This window comes from Rhinopithecus bieti, unplaced genomic scaffold (assembly GCF_001698545.2).
Source record: "Rhinopithecus bieti isolate Rb0 unplaced genomic scaffold, ASM169854v2 scaffold_28055, whole genome shotgun sequence".
Lineage (NCBI taxonomy): Eukaryota > Metazoa > Chordata > Mammalia > Primates > Cercopithecidae > Rhinopithecus > Rhinopithecus bieti.
Window position 1 is genome coordinate 2,219,749 of NW_016812914.1, and position 18,378 is coordinate 2,238,126.

Genomic DNA, 18,378 nt, shown 5'->3' on the forward strand with positions numbered 1-18,378 from the left:
CACCAGGCTGGAGTGCAGTGGCATGATCTCAGCTCACTGCAACCTCTGCCTCACGGGTTCAAGCAATTCTCCTGCCCCAGCCTGCCAAGTAGCTGGGACTACGGGCGCCTGCCACCACACCTAGCTAATTTTTGTATTTTTAGGAGAGACGGGGTTTCACCGTGTTAGCCAGGATGGTCTCAATCTCTTGACCTTGTGATCCACCCGCCTCGGCCTCCCAAAGTGCTGGGATTACAGGCTTGAGCCACCGCGCCAATTGTTTCTATACTTGTTAATTTGGAGTCTTCTCCAGGGACCTTGCCTGTCCTGTTCACTGCTGTCTCAGAAGATCAATAAACTTCTCTTAAACAACAGGTGACACTTTGCCTCAATTGGCAATGGCTACCTGGTGAACTGTATTAAGAAGGATGTAGGCTGGGCGTGGTGGCTCAAGCCTGTAATCCCAGCACTTTGGGAGGCCGAGGCGGGCGGATCACGAGGTCAGGAGATCGAGACCATCCTGGCTAACACGGTGAAACCCTGTCTCTACTAAAAAATACAAAAAATTAGCCGGGCGCGGTGGCGGGCGCCTGTAGTTCCAGCTATTCAGGAGGCTAAGGCAGGAGAATAGCATGAACCCGGGTGGCGGAGCTTGCGGTGAGCCAAGATCGCGCCACTGCTCTCCAGCCCGGGCCACAGAGCCAGACTCCGTCTCGAAAAAAAAATAAAAAGAAGGATGTGGAGGTTCTATCCAGACAAACGGTGCCAAGATGGATTGAGGCTATCTGGCTTGGGTATTGGAGGGAGCACTGGTGGCCCATCTGCTTCTTATTTGCCATCATTATTCTGACTCTCCACCCACCCTCCACAGTCGTGAAACGATTCACCAACGAGGCTTCCAGGGGATCTGGCGTCTCACCCGCGATTTCAAACTGGTCAGGCATCTCAGCAGTCAACTTCTGCATAGCAATGTCGGCCACAGGTCCCAGGATCACCACCGGCCGCTTGAAACTGGCTGAGGGGCAGAGATACAGTGAAAGAATCAGGGTCCCATTTGCGGTTAAAGACAGCTACAGTGTTGTACAAACCCCTCCACTTCCTTATAGTAAACAGCCTATTTAGCTAGGACCATAGCTGCCCAGCCAAAGACTATATCTCCCAGTATCCCTTGCAGCTAAGATGGCCATGTGACCAAATACTGGCCAATGGAACACAAGCAGAATTAATGTGTGCACTTCTGGGTTCCACCTTCAGGGGCAGGAATAAGCCCCTCTCCGGCCTTCATTTCCTTTCTCCCTGGCTGTAGGGTCTCTTTTAGCAGTTGAACCTAGCTAACTCATAGGTCAGGAGACTACAACCTGAGGGCTACATCTGGCCCACTGCATGTGTTTGTAAATAAAGTTTTATCAAAACACAGTGACAGCCATTTCTTTATGTCCTGTCTATGGCTACCTTTGAGCAGAGCTGAGTAGTTCTGCCAGAGACTAGCCCACAAAGCCTAAAATAGTTACTGTGTGATCCTTTGCAGGAGAAGTATGTTGACACCTGGCCTACCAGATACACCGTTTTACCACTGAAGAAACAGTCTCAGAGCATCTTGAGGAGAGAAAAGTGGCAGCCCAGGATCTTTGCAATTTAATCCTTCTCCTTCTCCCTTTCTTTCATTTTATTTACTTTTTTTTTGAGACGGAGTCTAGCTCTGTCACCCAGGCTGGAGTGCAGTGGCGCGATCTTGGCTCACTGCAACCTCTGCCTCCCTGGTTCACACGATTCTCCTGCCTCAGCCTCCTGAGTAGCTGGGACTACAGGCACCTGCCACCTTGCCCAGCTAATTTTTGTATTTTTAGTAGAGACGGGGTTTCACAGTGTTGGTCAGGCTGATCTTGATCTCCTGACCTCGTGATCCGCTCGCCTTGGCCTCCCAAAGTGCTGGGATTACAGGCATGAGCCACTGTGTCCGGCCTATTTACTTATTTTTTTGAGACAGAGTCTCACTCTGTCGCCCAGGCTGGAGTGCAGTGGCAGGATCTCGGCTCACTGCAAACTCTGCCTCCCAGGTTCACCCCATTCTTCTGCCTCAGTCTCCCTAGTAGCTGGGACTACAGGCACCCGCCACCACACTCTGCTAATTTTTTGTATTTTTAGTAGAGACGGGGTTTCACCGTGTTAGCCAGGATGGTCTCAACTCCCGACCTCGTGATCCACCCGCCTCAGCCTCCCAAAGTGCTAGGATTACAGGTGTGAGCCACCATGTCCGGCTGACACAAATAGATTTTTAAGGAAAGAACCCCCTTCCTCTCTCCTTCTGTCCCCTAAAATAACCCAAAAGTTTGGATTTTTTGGTATTTTTGGTTTTTTTTGAGGTGGAGTTTTGCTCTTGTCGCTCAGGCTAGAGTGCAGTGGCACGATCTCGGCTCAACACAACCTCCACCTCCCAGGTTCAAGCAATTCTCCTGCCTCAGCCTCCCAAACTATTGGGAGGGGACTACAGGCTCCTGCCACCACACCTGGCTAATTTTTTGCATTTTTAGTAGAGATGGGGTTTCACCATGTGGGCCAGGCTGGTCTCGAGCTCCTGACCTCAGGTGATCCACCCGCCTCAGCCTCCCAAACTATTGGGATTACAGGCATGAGCCACTGCACCCAGCCGCAAAAGTATTTTTGATAGAAGGAGAGTGTGGTTAGAAACATGTCTTTTTTTTTTTTAAAGACAGTGTCAATCTGCGGCCCAGGCTGGAGTGCAGTGGTGCGATCATAGCTCACTGCAACCTGGACCTCTTGGGCTCAAGCGATCTTCCTGCCTCAGCCTCCCAAGTAGCTGGGACTATAGGTACGCACCACCATGCCCAATTATCTTTTTAAATTTGATGTAGAGGCCGGGCGCGTTGGCTCACACCTGTAATCTCAGCACTTTGGGAGGCCGAGGCAGGTGGATCATGAGATCAGGAGTTCAAGACCAGCCTGACCAACATGGTGAAACCCTGTCTCTACTAAAAATACAAAAAATTAGCTGGGCGTGGTGATGGACATCTGTAATCCCAGTTACTCGGGAGGCTGAGGCGGGAGAATAGCTTGAATCAGGGAGGCAGGGGTTGCAGTGAGCTAAGATCACGCTATTGCACTCCAGTCTAAGACAGAGCGAGACTGTGTCTAAAAAAAAAATAAAAAGTAAATAAATAAATAGATTTGATGTGGAGACGTAGTCTTGCTTTACTGCCCAGGCTGGTCTGGGACTCCTGGCCTCAGCAATCCTCCTATCTCAGCGTCCCAAAGTGTTAGGATTATAGGTGTGAGCCGCCACGCCCGGCCAAGACTGTGCCTTTTAGAGGCTGGATGTTAGGGAACAGGTACACCAGGACCCCTGTGTGAGGCCTCCCCAGGGCTCCTCGCACCCCGGGCCCCACCTTCTCGAAGCACCACTCGTTCATAGGGCGGGTAGTGGCCCTGTCGGGTCAGAGCTGAGAGGTCCTCACGGCTCCGCTGAGTGGTCTTCTTGGCTCCTCGACGAAGACCCCGCAGCCGCCAGAACTCGGCCCGAGCATTGGAGCCCGCGGAGGAGCCAGGCCCGATTCCCACGGCCCTCTGGGCAGCTTCCAGGCTGGCCAGCTGCTCCGCCCTGGGGAGGAGAGAGGACAGTACTGAGCACTGGGGTCAGCAGCATCGCGGCCCCAAAGATGTCCTCGTCCTACCCCTCAGAGCCTGCGGACAGGCCACTTTGTATGGCAAATGGGACTCTGCAAATGAGATGATGATTATTATTTTGGGTTTTTTTGAGACAAAGTCTTGCTCTGTTGTCCATGCTGGAGTGGGCTGGAGTGCAGTGGCACAATCTCAGCTCACTACCACCTCTGCCTCCTGGGTTCAAGCGATTCTCCTGCCTCAGCCTCCTGAGTAGCTGGGATTACAGGCGTGCGCCACCACGCCCAGCTAATTTTTTTTTTTTTTTTTTTGAGACGGAGTCTCGCTCTGTCGCCTAGGCTGGAGTGCAGTGGCGAGATTTCGGCTCACTACAAGCTCCGCCTCCTGGGTTCACGCCATTCTCCTGCCTCAGCCTCCCGAAGTGCTGGGATTACAGGCGTGAGTCACTGCACCCAGCTGATATTGAACCCATTTCTTTTTCTTTTTTTTTTTTCAGACAGTTTCACTCTGTCGCCCAGGCTGGAGTGCAGTGGCATGATCCTGGCTCACTGCAAACTCCGCCTCCCGGGTTCATGCCATTCTCCTGCCTCAGCCTCCTGAGTAGCTGGTACTACAGGCACCCGCCACCACACCCGGCTTTTTTTTTTTTTCTTGTATTTTTAGTAGAGACGGGGTTTCACCATGTTAGCCAGGATGGTCTCGATCTCCTGACTTCGTGATCCGCCCGCCTCGGCCTCCCAAAGTGCTGGGATTACAGGCGTGAGCCACTGCGCCCGGCCGATATCGAGCCCATTTCTAACGGGGAGACTGAGGCTGAAGCAGAAGGCCCTGCTGCAGGGGCGCGCAGTCCCCACCTGCTCTGGTTGGGAATGATGCCCCGCTCTTGCTCCCGCAGGTCACGACCCATGCGCACCGCCAGCCAGTGGCCTCCCCGCGTGTGGCTCTGCTCAGGGCCCGGGTACAGCGTGTCCAGCACGTGGAAGACGTCCCCACGGGTGAAGCCCAGGCCGGATGGTGGGCTGGGCTCCAGCTCAAAGTGTGTGCGGATGTAGAAGGAGTCGCTCACACGGGACTGCACCATTTTCCAGAAAACTGGGGAGAGCAGAAGGCTGCATGAGCTGCCTGATCTGAGCCCTCGCCCATGGAGAGTGGGCCTGGCTGGAGGGAACTCACCCTGGGAGACTTGGGCACTCTCCCTGCAGGGGCTGGGGAGAGGGATGGAGGGTGCAGAGACGCAGATTCAACCACACCCCTGCACTCGCCACCAGGCCACACAGCCAGGTCCTCCCCCAGACACACACAGGCACACCCACATCCACACACACTCACTGTCCTGCTTCCGCTGCGTCACCAGCTCCATCTCCTCGCCCGGTGGCAGCCCCAGCAGGAACTGCACCGCCTCCTCCCGTGTCAGGTTCTGGAATGGCACGTCATTCACCTGCCAGAAAGTGGGCACAGCTATAGACCAAGCTCCGGTACTTCCTGGCCGTGCATGAGATCCTGGACCTTCCTCTGGGCAAAACTCAGCTCCAACGGCTTCTAGAGCTGCTTCCAAGAGCCCCGGCAGTTCCCGGAGGGCTTTCTGACTGGGGTATCACCCTATGGCTGTGTGATGTGTGACACAGACAGCTGGTGGCATCATAAGGATACAAGGGTTTTGACACGGAAACAGGGGCACAGGCACTGCGCTGGCCCTCAGATAACCAAGTCATGGTAGGTTGTCAGTATCAAAACATGGGAACAGAGGTCATGGCATGGAGCTTGGTGGAAACTGTGAAATGCTCAAAAGAATTCAGACATAATCACAGTAGTCACAGGGTCGTGACAGGGACAGCAATACATGGACACATAGTGGGTCACAGATGCCGCCCATCAGGGTCATGACAAGGACAACAATATACAGACGCAGCCAATGGACACAGCCACCGGCTCACGGGGTCGTGACATGGACGCAATATACAGACATAGCCACCTGCTCTCGGGGTCACGACATGGACGCAATATACAGACACAGCCACCTGCTCTCGGGGTCACAACATGGACGCAATATACAGACACAGCCACCTGCTCTCGGGGTCACGTCAGGGAGAGCAATATACAGACACAACCACCTGCTCTCAGGGTCACGTCAGGGAGAGCAATATACAGACACAACCACCTGCTCTTGGGGTTGTGACATGGACAGCAATATACAGACACAGCCACCTGCTCTTGAGGTCACAACAGGGACAGCAATATACAGACACAACCACCTGCTCTTAGGGTCATAACAGGGACAGCAATATATGTGCACAGCCTGTGGACACAGACACCTACTCTCAGGGTCATGACAGGGACAGCAATATACAGACACAACCACCTGCTCTCAGGGTCACGACAGGGACAGCAATATACAGACACAGCCACCTGCTCTCGGGGTCATGACAGGGACAGCAATATACAGACACAACCACTTGCTCTCAGGGTCACGACATGGACACAATGTACAGACACAGCCACCTGCTCTCAGGGTCGTAACAGGGACAGCAATATACAGACACAGCCACCTGTTCTTGGGGTCATAACAGGGACAGCAATATATGTGCACAGCTTGTGGACACAGACACCTACTCTCAGGGTCATGACATGGACAGCAATATACAGACACAGACACCTGCTCTCAGGGTCACGACAGGGACAGCAAGGTACAGACACAGACACCTGCTCTCAGGGTCGCGACAGGGACAGCAATGTACAGACACAGACACCTGCTCTCGGGGTCGCGACAGGGACAGCAATGTACAGACACAGACACCTGCTCTCGGGGTCATAACAGGGACAGCAATATACAGACACAGCCACCTGCTCTCGGGGCCATAACAGGGACAGCAATATACAGACACAGCCACCTGCTCTCGGGGTCATAACAGGGACAGCAATATACAGACACAGCCTGTGGGCACAGATGCCTCAGACACTTACTCTGAGGGTCATGACATGGATGTCAAGGTTAGAATCCCACAAGCAAACTGAGTAGAAATACACTAAAAAATACCATGACCCTCAGGCAACTGGGCACCAAGTTGTCACCCAGCCAGTGGGCTGAGGACATGGAAAGTGAGGAACTGTGACTCCCTCATGAATCACAACTCACACTGCAAGGTCAAGACACAAGGTCATGAGAGCAAACTGGGGGTGCGACTTGGTGAGTGAACTTGTGCAAGGGACAGGGGAGACGGCCTGGGGATGAGATGAGGCAAGGACAGAGACGGGGGGATGATGAAGGGCTATGGATCCTGGAGGTAGTGTTGACACTGTCATGAAGGCAGGACCCAGGCAAGGTCACAACACAGACACAGGGGGTGGTGGCACAGAAAGTGATTGTAAATGGACATGGAGATCATACGAGAAGGATCTGTGACCTGACCACGATTAGGACATACGAGACGGTCGTGACGCAGTCAACACAGCCCCGTCAGGAACAAGAGGATGGCGACCCAGACAAGGTCATGATATAGGCAATGAGGTTATGGCCCAAAGTCCTGACGTTGATAACAAGGAGACTGTGACATTGATAACAAGGTTGTCACATGGACAAGGTCATATGGCATGAACAACAAGATTGTAACCCAGGATGGGTGCGGTGGCCCACACCTGTAATTCCAGCACTTTGGGAGGCTGAGGTGGGTGGATCACTTGAGGCCAGGAGTTCAAGACCAGCCTGGCCAACATGGTGAAATCCCGTCTCTACTAAAAATACAAAAATTAGCTGGGCATGGTGGCGGGCACCTGTAATCCCAGCTACTTGGGAGGCTGAGGCAGGATGATCCCTTGAACCTGGGAGGCGGACGTTGTAGTGAGCCGAGATCATACCACCGCACTCCAGCCTGGATGTCAGAGCAAGACTCCATCTCAAAAAAAAAAAAAAAAAAGTTAGCCAGGCACAGTGGCTCATGCCTGTAATCTCAGCTACTTGGGAAGCTGAGGCAGGTGGATCACCTGAGGTCAGGAGTTTGAGACCAGCCTGGTCAACATGGCGAAAACTCGTCTCTACTAAAAATATAAAAATCAGCCGGGCGTGGTGGTGTGCACCTGTAATCCCAGCTACTTAGGAGGTGAGGCAGAAGAATCGCTTGAACCCGGCAGGCAGAGGTTGTGGTGAGCCGAGATCGCACCACTGCACTCCAGCCTGGGCAACAAGAGCGAAACTCTATCTCAAAAACAAACAAACAAAAAAGATGAACCCGGATAAGGTCAAGGCACAGACAGGAAGTCGTGACTGGACGATGACGTCATGACCTGGAAGATAAGGTCGTGACATTAGCCAGATCGTGACACAGCCAAGAGGACATTGAAACGTTAAAATACTCATCTGGGGTCTCAACAGTCCTCAGGGTGGACCCAAGGGGAGGACCCACAGGTTTTAGCAAACAAGGGCAGGACCTAGCACACGACATGCCCGTGACCGGTGGGGCTGGCCGGACACCCCGGGGAGCACCTGCAGGATCTGATCTCCCTCCTGGATGCCCTGTCCGTCAGCCGGGCTGCCCGCCTGCACCCCGGACACGAAGATGCCCACGTCATTGCCCCCGGCCAGCCGCAGCCCGATGCTCTTGCCCTTGAGGAAGCGGACCACCCGCGTGTCGGGGCTGTACCTGCAAGGGGAGGCAGAGGGGGGGTCAGACCGGAGTGGGCGGACGGGGGAGGGCTCAGCATTGTCCTTGGGAAAGCCCCCACCCCCTCCAGGCCTTGGTTTCCCCCAAATCCCCACTTAATTGTCCCACACAACACAAGGGATACAAGCAGGCAGGACTGTGCTGATGAGGGAGGCAGCCTGGGATGCAGGAGTTTCGAGAGGGTGGGCTTTCTTCTGGCGCACATACCCGCGATCCTCCATGCTCTGGCTGCTGGGCACTCTGTAGATGTCATAGCTGCTTTCCCTGGGCAACTCTGAAAGGGAAAAGCCAGTCTCTTTCCCCAGCACACTGGCTCGGTCCAGCCTCCAAACCTTTGCTTTATGTCGTCATCCTGGAAGGACCGTCACCCACCTCGAGTCCTTCTCAGGAAACCGTATCTCACCACTTAGGCTCAGGCCAACCTCCCCCGGCTCTGCCTGCCACAGCCTTGCTGTCGGGGATCAGAAATATCAGGGATTGGCCAGGCGCGGTGGCTCATGCCTGTAATCCCAGCACTTTGGGAGGCCAAGGCGGGTGGATCACGAGGTCAGGAGTTCAAGACCAGCCTGGCCAAGATGGTGAAACCCCGTCTTTACTAAAAATACAAAAAAATTAGCCTGGGCGTGGTGGCATGCGCCTGTAATCCCAGCTACTCCAGTGGCTGAGGCAGAGAATTGCTTAAACCTGGAGGGGCGGAGGTTGCAGTGAGCTGAGATCGCGCCACTGCACCCCAGCCTGGGCGACAGGGGGAGACTCTGTCTCAAAAAAAAAAAAAGAAACATCAGGGATGGGGTGCTCAGAGTCACCACCCACCTGCCTGTTGCTCACCTGGTTCCGAGATGGTTCTGGAATCGACCGAACTTTCCCGCCGAAGCCGGGGGCTCTCCCTGGTGGGGAACAGATTGGGGGTGAGGCAGGGGTGGATGTCAAGGGGCCATTTTAAAAAGAATTTTAGGCCGTTTGTGGTGGTTCACGCCTGTAATCCTAGCATTTTGGGAGGTTGAGGAGGGTGGATCACCTGAGGTCAGGGGTTCAAGACCAGCCTGGCCAAAGAGGTTAAACCCCGTCTCTACAAAAATACAAAAATTAGGCAGGCATGATGGTGGGTGTCTGTAATCCCAGCTACGCAGGAGGTTAAGGCAGGAGAATTGCTTGAACCCAGAAGGTAGAAGTTGCAGTGAGCCAAGATCATGCCATTGCACTCCAGCCTGGGCGACAGAACAAGAACTTGTCTCCAAAAAAACAAACAAATAAACAAAATAAAAAAAATTTTAATTTATCTGGGCTGGGCGTGGTGGCTCACACGTGTAATCCCAGCACTTTGGGAGGCTGAGGCAGGCCAAATGCTTGAGCCCAGGAGTTCAAGACCAGCCTGGGCAACACAGCCCCCATGTCTACCAAAAATACGAAAATTAGCCAGTCTCACATGACTCGGTCTCAAAACAAATAAATAAATAGAGGAAAAAAAAATTTTTTTTTTGAGACGGAGTTTTGCTATGGTCGCCCAGGCTAGAGTGTGATGACATGATCTCGGCTCACTGCAAACTCCATTTCCTGGGTTCAAGCGATTCTCCTGCCTCAGCCTCCCAAGTAGCTGGGATTACAGGCACCTGGTACCACGTCAGGCTAACTTTGGTATTTTAGTAGAGATAGTTTCACCATGTTGGCCAGGCTGGTCTCGAACTCCTGACCTCAGATGATCCGCCTTCCTTGGCCTCCCAAAGTGCTGGGATTACAGGCGTGAGCCACCACACCCAGCCTAAGGCAGAGTTTGATACTAAGAAGTGGGGTGCTGCTGTAACCAACACCTACAAATGTGGACACGGCTTTGGAACTGGGTAATGGGTAGAGGCTGGAGGTATTTTGAGGCACGTGCTAGAAATACAGGACTACATCCTCAAGGTTACCCCCAGTTGGAAAGCTACGCCCGCATTCCCCTCTCCCTCCCACTGACTATTCTGACAGGTGATACTTACACGGGAGAGTCGGTCTGGCTGGCCTTGGGGCTCCGCTGAGCGTGCCGGGGTGGTGGCGGGATGTGGGATGGTGGTGCCTGCGAGAGCTCTGAGGTGAGGTCTGAGATGTCTGCAGGGGGCGAGGACATCTCATCAGCCATAGTCACACCTTCTGGATTGGACCCATTTTACAGAGGGGCATATCAAGACCCCTCTAAACAAAGGGCCCTAGACCAAAGTCAGAAGCTCAGTTAGAATATTCAGCTCTGGAGGTGGGCACGGTGGCTCACGCCTATAATCCCAGCTACTCAGGAGGCTGAGGCATGAGAATCACTTGAACCCAGGAGGCGGAGGTTGCAGTGAGCCAAGATCAACCCCCTGTACTCCTGACTTTCTGTGTGGCCTTTGGCAAGTTCCTGTCACTCTCTGAGCCTCTAGGGACCAGGCTCACTGGTTCCTCCTTGGCCCTGCCTGGGGCTTCCTGCCTTCTCTGCTGTCCATTCAACCCCCTCCCAGGGCCTACCCTCTGCGTCCTCACCCTCCAACGGCGAGCTGTCACTGTCACTGACGGCAGGCGGAATGTTCACCAGGAACTGCCTGCGATCTCTCAGCACCAGCAGGCTTAGCTTCCCTTCGGACTTCTCAATCAGTCGCCGGGTGTCACTCAGTGACAGGTTCTGGCTGGACACCCCGTTGATCTGAAAGGGACCAGGAATGAAAGAGAGGAAGTGAGTTAATGAGAGATGGGAGACAGTAGAAACAGTTTGGTGGGGGAACTAGAAACAGACAATTCCCCCAGGGGTTGCTGAAAACAGACACACCCTAAGGAAAACCTTAGAACTGGATTCCTGCTGTGAGTGGAGACCACACCAAGAACTGAGCACCGAATTCTAGAAACAGAAAATGTTCCTTAGAGCATCCAGGGGCGGGAGACACTGGAGAAAATGAGAAACAGGTTGACTCTCCTTTCTTACCAAAAGTGGAAATTTCTCAGGGGATACTAGGAACAGATGTGAGGGTGACATTATAAACAACTCTGATTGGAGGAGAAGGAGTATCAGATACTTAAAAGATACTAGAAATACACAATCTTCTGGGACATAACTAGAAACAGACATCTAGGGCTGGGTGTGGTGGCTCACGCCTGTCATCCCAGCACTTTGGGAGGCAGAGGCAGATGGATCACTTGAGGTCAGGAGTTCGAGACCAGCCTGGCCAACATGGTGAAACCCCGTCTCTACTAAAAATACAAAAATTAGCAGGGCGTGGTGGTGGTCGCCTGTGGTCCCAGCTACTTAGGAGACTGAGACAGGAGAATCACTTTAACCCGGGAGGCAGAGGTTGCAGTGAGCCAAGATCCCACCACTGCACTCCAGCCTGGGTGACAGAGTAACACTCCATATCAAAACAAAAAAAAAAAGAAAGAAAGAAAAAGTCATCTGGAGGTAGATTAGAAACACACAATTCCTAGAAAGAACTTCATGTCAGCCGGGTACGGTGGCTCATGCCTGTAATCCCAGCATTTTGGGAGGCCGGCCGAGATCGCGCCACTGCACTCCAGCCAGGCAACAAGAGCAAAACTCCGTCTCAAAAAAAAGAAAGAAAGAACTTAATGTCATCTCAGGTAGCCCCAAAAACCCACTTCTAACATTTTCCCTTGGGAGGTTTATTTTCAGTAGCCCTGGGGATTGTCGGTTTCTTCTAGTTTTGTTTTGTCTTTCTTTTACCTTTTTTTTTTGGAGACGGAATCTCGCTCTGTCTCTCGGGCTGGAGTGCAGTGGCGCCATCTCCGCTCACTGCAAGCTCCGCCTCCCGGGTTCACGCCATTCTCCCACCTCAGCCTCCCGAATAGCTGGGACTACAGGCGCCCGCCACCTCGCCCGGCTAGTTTTTTGTATTTTTTAGTAGAGACGGGGTTTCACCGTGTTAGCCAGGATGGTTTCGATCTCCTGACCTTGTGATCCGCCCGTCTTGGCCTCCCAAAGTGCTGGGATTACAAGCTTGAGCCACCGCGCCCGGCCTCTTTTTTTTTTTTTAATAGAGATGGCCATCTTGCTATGTTGCCCAGGTTTTATTTATTTATTTATTTATTCTTGAGACAGGGTCTCTCTCTGTTGCCCAGGCTGGAGTACAGTGGCGTCATCATAGCTCAAGATCACTGTAGCCTTAACTTCCCAGGCTCAAGTGATCCTCCCACCTCAGCCGCCAAGTATCTGGGACCACAGGTGTGTGGCACCACTAATTTTCTTTTTTGTAGAGATGGGGTCTCACTCTGTTGTCCAGGCTCGTCTTGAATTCCTGGGCTCAAGCAATCCTCCTGCCTCGGCCTCCCAAAGTGCTGGGATTATAGGCGTGAGCCACCAGGCCTGGCTCTGGGATTGTAAATTTCTAATACCCCCACCAAGTTATCTATTTCTGGTATCTGCTGCAGTACACTAGAAACACAGTTGCTCAGGTCACTAGAAACAGATAACTTAGCCAGATGCCGTGGCTCACACCTGTAATCCCAACACCTTGGGAGGCCGAGATGGGTGGATCGCCTGAGGTCAGGAGTTCGAGACCAGCCTGGCCAACATGGTGAAACCCCGTGTTTACTAAAAATACAAACATTAGCCAGGTGTGGTGTTGTGCACCTGTAGTCCCAGCTACTCGGGAGGCTAAGGCAGGAGAATCCCTTGAACCTGGGAGGTGGAGGTTGCAGTGAGCCGAGATTGCGCCACTGTACTCCAGCCTGGGTGACAGAGCAAGACTCTGTCTCAAAATAAAATAGAAAAGAAACAGATAACTTTTTAAAGACACTGGAAATAACCAGCTGAAAGCAGTTTGGAAATCAAACACCAGGAGTCACTAGAAACAGATTTTCAGGGGAAGAATCCAGAAAGAAACCATCCTTTAGGGCAGGGCGGCTCCCCTAAACATGGTGACTGGGTCATTAGCATCCAGCCACCTAGGGTAGGTCTAGGAGTCAGCTGCCCACATGATTCTCTGATGCACATCAAAGCTACAGGGTATTAGAAACAGACAACCCCATGGGGATACTAGAAACCGACATTTGGCCATGGATTAGCAGTAGCTAGAGAGAAAGGTGTTTTTTTGTTGTTGTTTTTTGTTTTTTGAGATGGAGTCTCGCTCTGTCACCCAGGCTGGAGTGCAGTGGCGCTCAGCCTCCCAAGTAGCTGAGACTACAGGTGCCCGCCACTGGGCCCGGCTAATTTTTTTGTATTTTTTTAGTAGAGACGGGGTTTCACCGTGTTAGCCAGGATGATCTGGATCTCCTGACCCCCATGTTAGCCAGGATGATCTCCATCTTCTGACCTCATGATCCGCCTGCCTTGGCCTCCCAAAGTGCTGGGATTACAGGCATGAGCCACCGCGCTCGGCCGAGAAAGGTGATTTTATGCCTGGCCATCTGCAACCTTTGAGATACAAGCAACAACACTGAAGGTAAATGGTTTGGGACCCAGCTCTGCTGTCGTTGCTGTATGACTCAGTGGCACTGCCCGTCCCCACCCTGCCTTGGTCTCCCTGCCCTTAGGACAAGAAGCCCGGCCTCACCTGTAGGATGAGATCTCCTTCATGCAGCCCACGGTGCCGGGCAGCCAGGCCCGAATCTGTAATGTGCTTGATGAAGATCTGACTGCCCAGTTTGACACCAAACTCTGTAAGGGGGGAGGAGGGAAACTGAGGCAGGACTCTGGAGACGGGTGCCTGGGGGCATTCTCCTGCTGCAAGGACAGAGTCCAGCTGTGGGCCCTCTCTTCCTAACACTTTGATGGCATCATAATGAGAACAGTGATGTCGCCTGTGGGATCTGAGATCTGAAAGTGTCAATGACATCTCCATAGGGTGGGGGCACCAGGTCACCTGCCGCTTGTGATGTTGCCATGCCCAGGCTAAGGGTATTATATTGCTCATGACATCATAATTGTTTCAATTTTTATTTTTTATTTTTAAATTTTTTTCGAGAATAAGTCTCACTGTTATCAGCTGGGCTGGAGTGCAGTGGCGAAATCTCGGCTCACTGCAACCTCCGCCTCCTGGGTTCGCAATTCTCATTCCTCAGCCTCCCAGGTAGCTGAGATTACAGGTGCATGCCACCACGCCTGGCTAATTTTTGTATTTTTAGTAGAAACAGGGTTCCACCATATTGGTCAGGCTGGTCTCAAACTCCTGGCCTCAAGTGATCTGCCAGCCTTGGCCTCCCAGTGCTAGGATTACAGGCATCAGCCACCACACTCAGCCAGGCCTCTTCTTAAAAGGACCCGGTGGTGCTATTGGGCCCCCCAGATCATCCAGGATCACCTCTGAGCTCAGGGTCCTTCACTCCATCCCACATGCTGAGTCCCTTTTGCTAAGTGAGGTGGCCTAAGCAGACGTTCCGGGGATCGGGGAGGGGACATGTTGATAAAATGGTTCTGGGCCTCAAGTGGCTGACAGGTGATATGGCTTAACCCAGCCCAGAATTAGGGACCACCGGGTTCAGAGAGAAAGAGCTAGACAAAATATATGAAATACAGACAGGGAGAAAGGGACAGAAAAGGGGAAAAGTGGGGATTTGTGGTGGGGGGAGTGAGGAGCGAGAAGATGCCAGGTGTAGTTGTAGCCTCCAGGCCGGGCACGGTGGCTCACGCCTGCAATACCAGCACTATGGGAGGCCAAAGCAGGGGATCACCTGAGGTCAGGAGTTCGAAACCAACCTGGCCAACATGGTAAAACCCTGTCTCTTCTAAAAATACAAAAATTAGCCAGGCATGGTGGCGAGTGCCTGTAGTCCCAGTCACTAGGAAGGCTGAGGCAGGAGGAGGGCTTGAAACCGTCACCCACCCGACCATGGTGCCCTGTGTCTAGTTCTGATCGCGCCTGACCTCCCGCCTCACCTTCGCTGTCTCTCCTCTTTACCAGAACTGACTTCACTGGCTTCATCTGCACGTCCTGCCGCGGCAGCCGCTTAAAGCCAGACACCAGGGCCAGCCCGTTGGCCTCAGAGTCACCACCCGGGCTCCTACGCCCATGGCTGCTGGCCCGGCCCCGGCGACCAGGCCTCTGCCGGCGGGAGCGCTCGTCCCAGGAGGGGCCGGAGCCACTGGATGAGTCACCATCATAGCCCTGGCCCTGGTCCACCTCCTCCACCCGGTGTGGCCCATCGTCCTCGTCCGAGTCCTGGCGCCCTGGGCCGGAGGGGCTGGCCTTGGTGGTGGTGGTGGGCAGCTGGATCCTCCGGGGACGTTTCACTGTCTGTTAGAGGAAGGGACAGGAGGGGTCAGCTACAGGAAGGGCTGGGGAAGGCTCTGCTCAGCCCCCAGGTGACCCTGGAGGACACCAGTCTCTCTCTGGGCCTTAATGTCCAAAGTGTAAGATGAGATGACTCGTTGCTCTCTGAAGCTTACAACCTCTACAGCGGCAGGAGCCAGGCTGGGATCAGAGGCGCCGGCCGTGCCAGGGGCTGCCTACTCACAATGTTGGCTATCTTGACGCAGGTCTTCAGTATCTGAATGACAGACGTGGAGGTGGCATTCTCCATGGAGACCCCGTTCACCATGACGATGTGGTCGCCTGTCCTGAGAGAGGTGGGCGGGTCTTACGGAGGAGGCTTTGCAGGGGAGACCCTCGTAACAAGCCCTCCCTGAGTAAGGGGTGTCCCTGGAACCTCCAGGTCTACAAGGCCTGGTTCTAATTCGTTGGTGTCCCTAGGCTCACAAAGACATTCATCCTTCTGGGCCTCCGTTTTCTCATCTGTAAAATGGGGCCAATTTTAGAACCTACTATAATCATAGACTGGAAGCAATATATATATATATATATTTTTTGAGACAGGGTCTCACTCTGTTGCCCAGGCTGGATTGCAGTAGCACGATCTCAATTCACTGCAACCTCCACCTCCTCATTTCAAACGATCCTCCTGCCTCAGCCTCCCTAGTAGCTGGGACTACAGGTGCCCGCCACCACTCCCAGCTAAGTTTTGTATTTTTTATTTATTTTATTTTATTTTTAGTTTTATTTTTTTGAGACAGAGTCTTGCTCTGTCGCCCAGACTGGAGTGCTGTGGTGCAATCTCGGTTCACTGCAAGCTCTGGTTCCCAGGTTCACGCCATTCTCCTGCCTCAGCTTCCCAAGAAGCTGGGACTACAGGCGCCTGCCACCACGCCCGGCTAATTTTTTGTATTTTTTAGTAGAGATAGGGTTTCACCATGTTAACCAGGATAGTCTCGATCTCCTGACCTTGTGATCCACCCGCCTCGGCCTCCCATAGTGCTGGGATTACAGGCCTGAGCCACCGCACCCGGCCTGGAAGCTATAACTACACCTAGCATCTTCTTGCTCCTCGCTTCCTCTACCACAAATCTCCACTTGCTGCTTTTCTTTCCCTCTCTCCCTGTCTGTATTTCATATTTTCTCTCTAGCTCTTTTTCTCTGAACCTGGTGGTCCCTAATTCTGGGCTGGGCTGAGCCATATCACCTGTCAGCCACTTGGGGCCCAGAACCATTTTATCAACATAATTCCAAGAAGCTTCAAACCCTTTTTTTTTTTTTTCCTTTTTGTGGAGAACGGGGTCTCGCTGTATTACCCAGGCAGGTCTCGAACTCCTGGGCTCAAGCTATCCTCCCGTCTCTGCCTCCCTGAGAGCTGGGATTACAGGCGTGAGCCACCGCGCCCGGCGCTTCAAACCCTTAAAGACTCAGGACACTGGGTCTCCTTCCCTCCTGCCAAAAAAAAAAAGATGGTTTCCGGGACTTTATGTTCCAAAAGGACCCTGGGGCCACTATGACCCCAGGAACTGCCGTGAGGAATCCGGAAGTACCTTAGGGAAGTGAGGCTCAAGTCTCTGACGCTGTCCTACTGCCAACTCCAAGCCCTGTGTTGACAGAGCAAGGTGCCAGGCACTTTCCAGTCTCCTTGCTTTGACTTACAAAGGTTTCACCTTGCTTGCTTTTTTTTTTGACGGAGTCTCGCTCTGTCACCCAGGCTAGAGTGCAGTGGCATGACCTCAGCTCACTGCAACCTCCGTCCATTCAGGTTTAAGCAATTCTCTGCCTCAGCCTCTGGAGTAGCTGGGATTACAGGTGCGTGCCACCACATCCAGCTAATTTTTTGTATTTTTAGTAGAGATGGGGTTTCACCATCTTGGCCAGGTTGGTCTTGAACTCTTGACCTCATGATCCAACCGCCACGGCCTCCCGAAGTGCTGGGATTACAGGCGTGAGCCTCTGCACCCGGCCCGCCTTGCTTTCTTTCTTTTTTATTCTTTTTTTGAGACACAGTCTCGCTCTGTTGCCCAGGCTGGTGTGCAGTGGCGTGATCTCGGCTCACTGCAACCTCCACCTCCCAGGTTCAAGTGATTCTCCCAGCTCAGCCTCCCGAGTAACTGGGATTACAGGCGTGCGCCACCATATCCGGCTGATTTTTGTAATTTAGTAGAGATGGGGTTTCACCATGTTGGCCAGGCTGGTGTCAAACTCCTGACCTCAGGTGATCCACCCACCTCAGCCTCCCAAAGTGCTGGGATGACAGGCGTGAGCCACCGTACCCAGCCTGGTTTCTCCTCTTGACGTGCCCTCCCCCTGCCAGAACCCAGCTGCCTGGATACTCACTGTAGTCTGCCCTCCGCCGGCCCTCCGGGTACCACGTCAGACACAACCACAGATCCACTGGGCCGGTCTCGGCCTCCAGAGATCGCAATGCCAAAGCCGCGGCGAGGGTCCTGAGAGAGGATGAGGGGGAGGAAGAGCTGCTGTTTCCCGCAGGGTAAAGCATCTCCCCTCTATTGAGCTGGGCCTAAGCCGCCATGACCCTGGCACCCAGACAGGGCGAGGGAGGCCTTACCTTGGACAGCGTGGCCGTGTGCTGTTCCCAGATGGTCAGCTCCTCCATGTCGGCCACCTGGTCAAGGGAAACAGGGAAGACAGGTGTGAGGCCACACAGGCTCATCTGAGCACTTGGGGGTCCCCAGCCCAGGGTGGGGAGTCCAGCTCTGACAGGCCTGTGGTTGGAGCCTGTGACAAGTTACTACCTCTCTCAGGGCCTCAGGTTTTTTTGTTTGTTTGTTTTTTGTTTTGTTTTGTTTCTTGAGACGGAGTCTTGCTCTGTCACCCAAGCTGGAGTGCAGTGGCACAATCTCAGCTCATTGCAAGCTCCACCTCCCGGGTTCAAG

At 53.3% G+C, this 18,378-nt stretch overlaps 1 protein-coding gene across 9 annotated transcripts in view; it reads right to left on the reverse strand.

Annotated features, from left to right (window-relative positions):
* Nucleotides 1-18,378, reverse strand: part of TJP3 (tight junction protein 3) — a 51,255-nt gene that overhangs the window by 6,011 nt on the left and 26,866 nt on the right. For 7 of the 9 annotated variants that reach the window (XM_017847212.1, XM_017847214.1, XM_017847211.1 and 4 more), the window contains 14 exons: nt 18,051-18,107; nt 17,819-17,928; nt 15,684-15,786; nt 15,106-15,463; nt 13,784-13,887; nt 10,767-10,926; nt 10,250-10,358; nt 9,102-9,160; nt 8,481-8,547; nt 8,096-8,252; nt 4,948-5,056; nt 4,473-4,710; nt 3,384-3,595; nt 842-994 (listed from right to left, as the gene is read on the reverse strand). In XM_017847212.1, coding sequence (XP_017702701.1) covers nt 842-994; nt 3,384-3,595; nt 4,473-4,710; nt 4,948-5,056; nt 8,096-8,252; nt 8,481-8,547; nt 9,102-9,160; nt 10,250-10,358; nt 10,767-10,926; nt 13,784-13,887; nt 15,106-15,463; nt 15,684-15,786; nt 17,819-17,928; nt 18,051-18,098 — 1,987 coding nt within the window. In that variant the 5' untranslated portion in view covers nt 18,099-18,107. The remainder of the gene's footprint in view (nt 1-841; nt 995-3,383; nt 3,596-4,472; nt 4,711-4,947; nt 5,057-8,095; nt 8,253-8,480; nt 8,548-9,101; nt 9,161-10,249; nt 10,359-10,766; nt 10,927-13,783; nt 13,888-15,105; nt 15,464-15,683; nt 15,787-17,818; nt 17,929-18,050; nt 18,108-18,378) is intronic. The other 2 variants (XM_017847217.1, XM_017847210.1) reach the window with 1 other exon arrangement.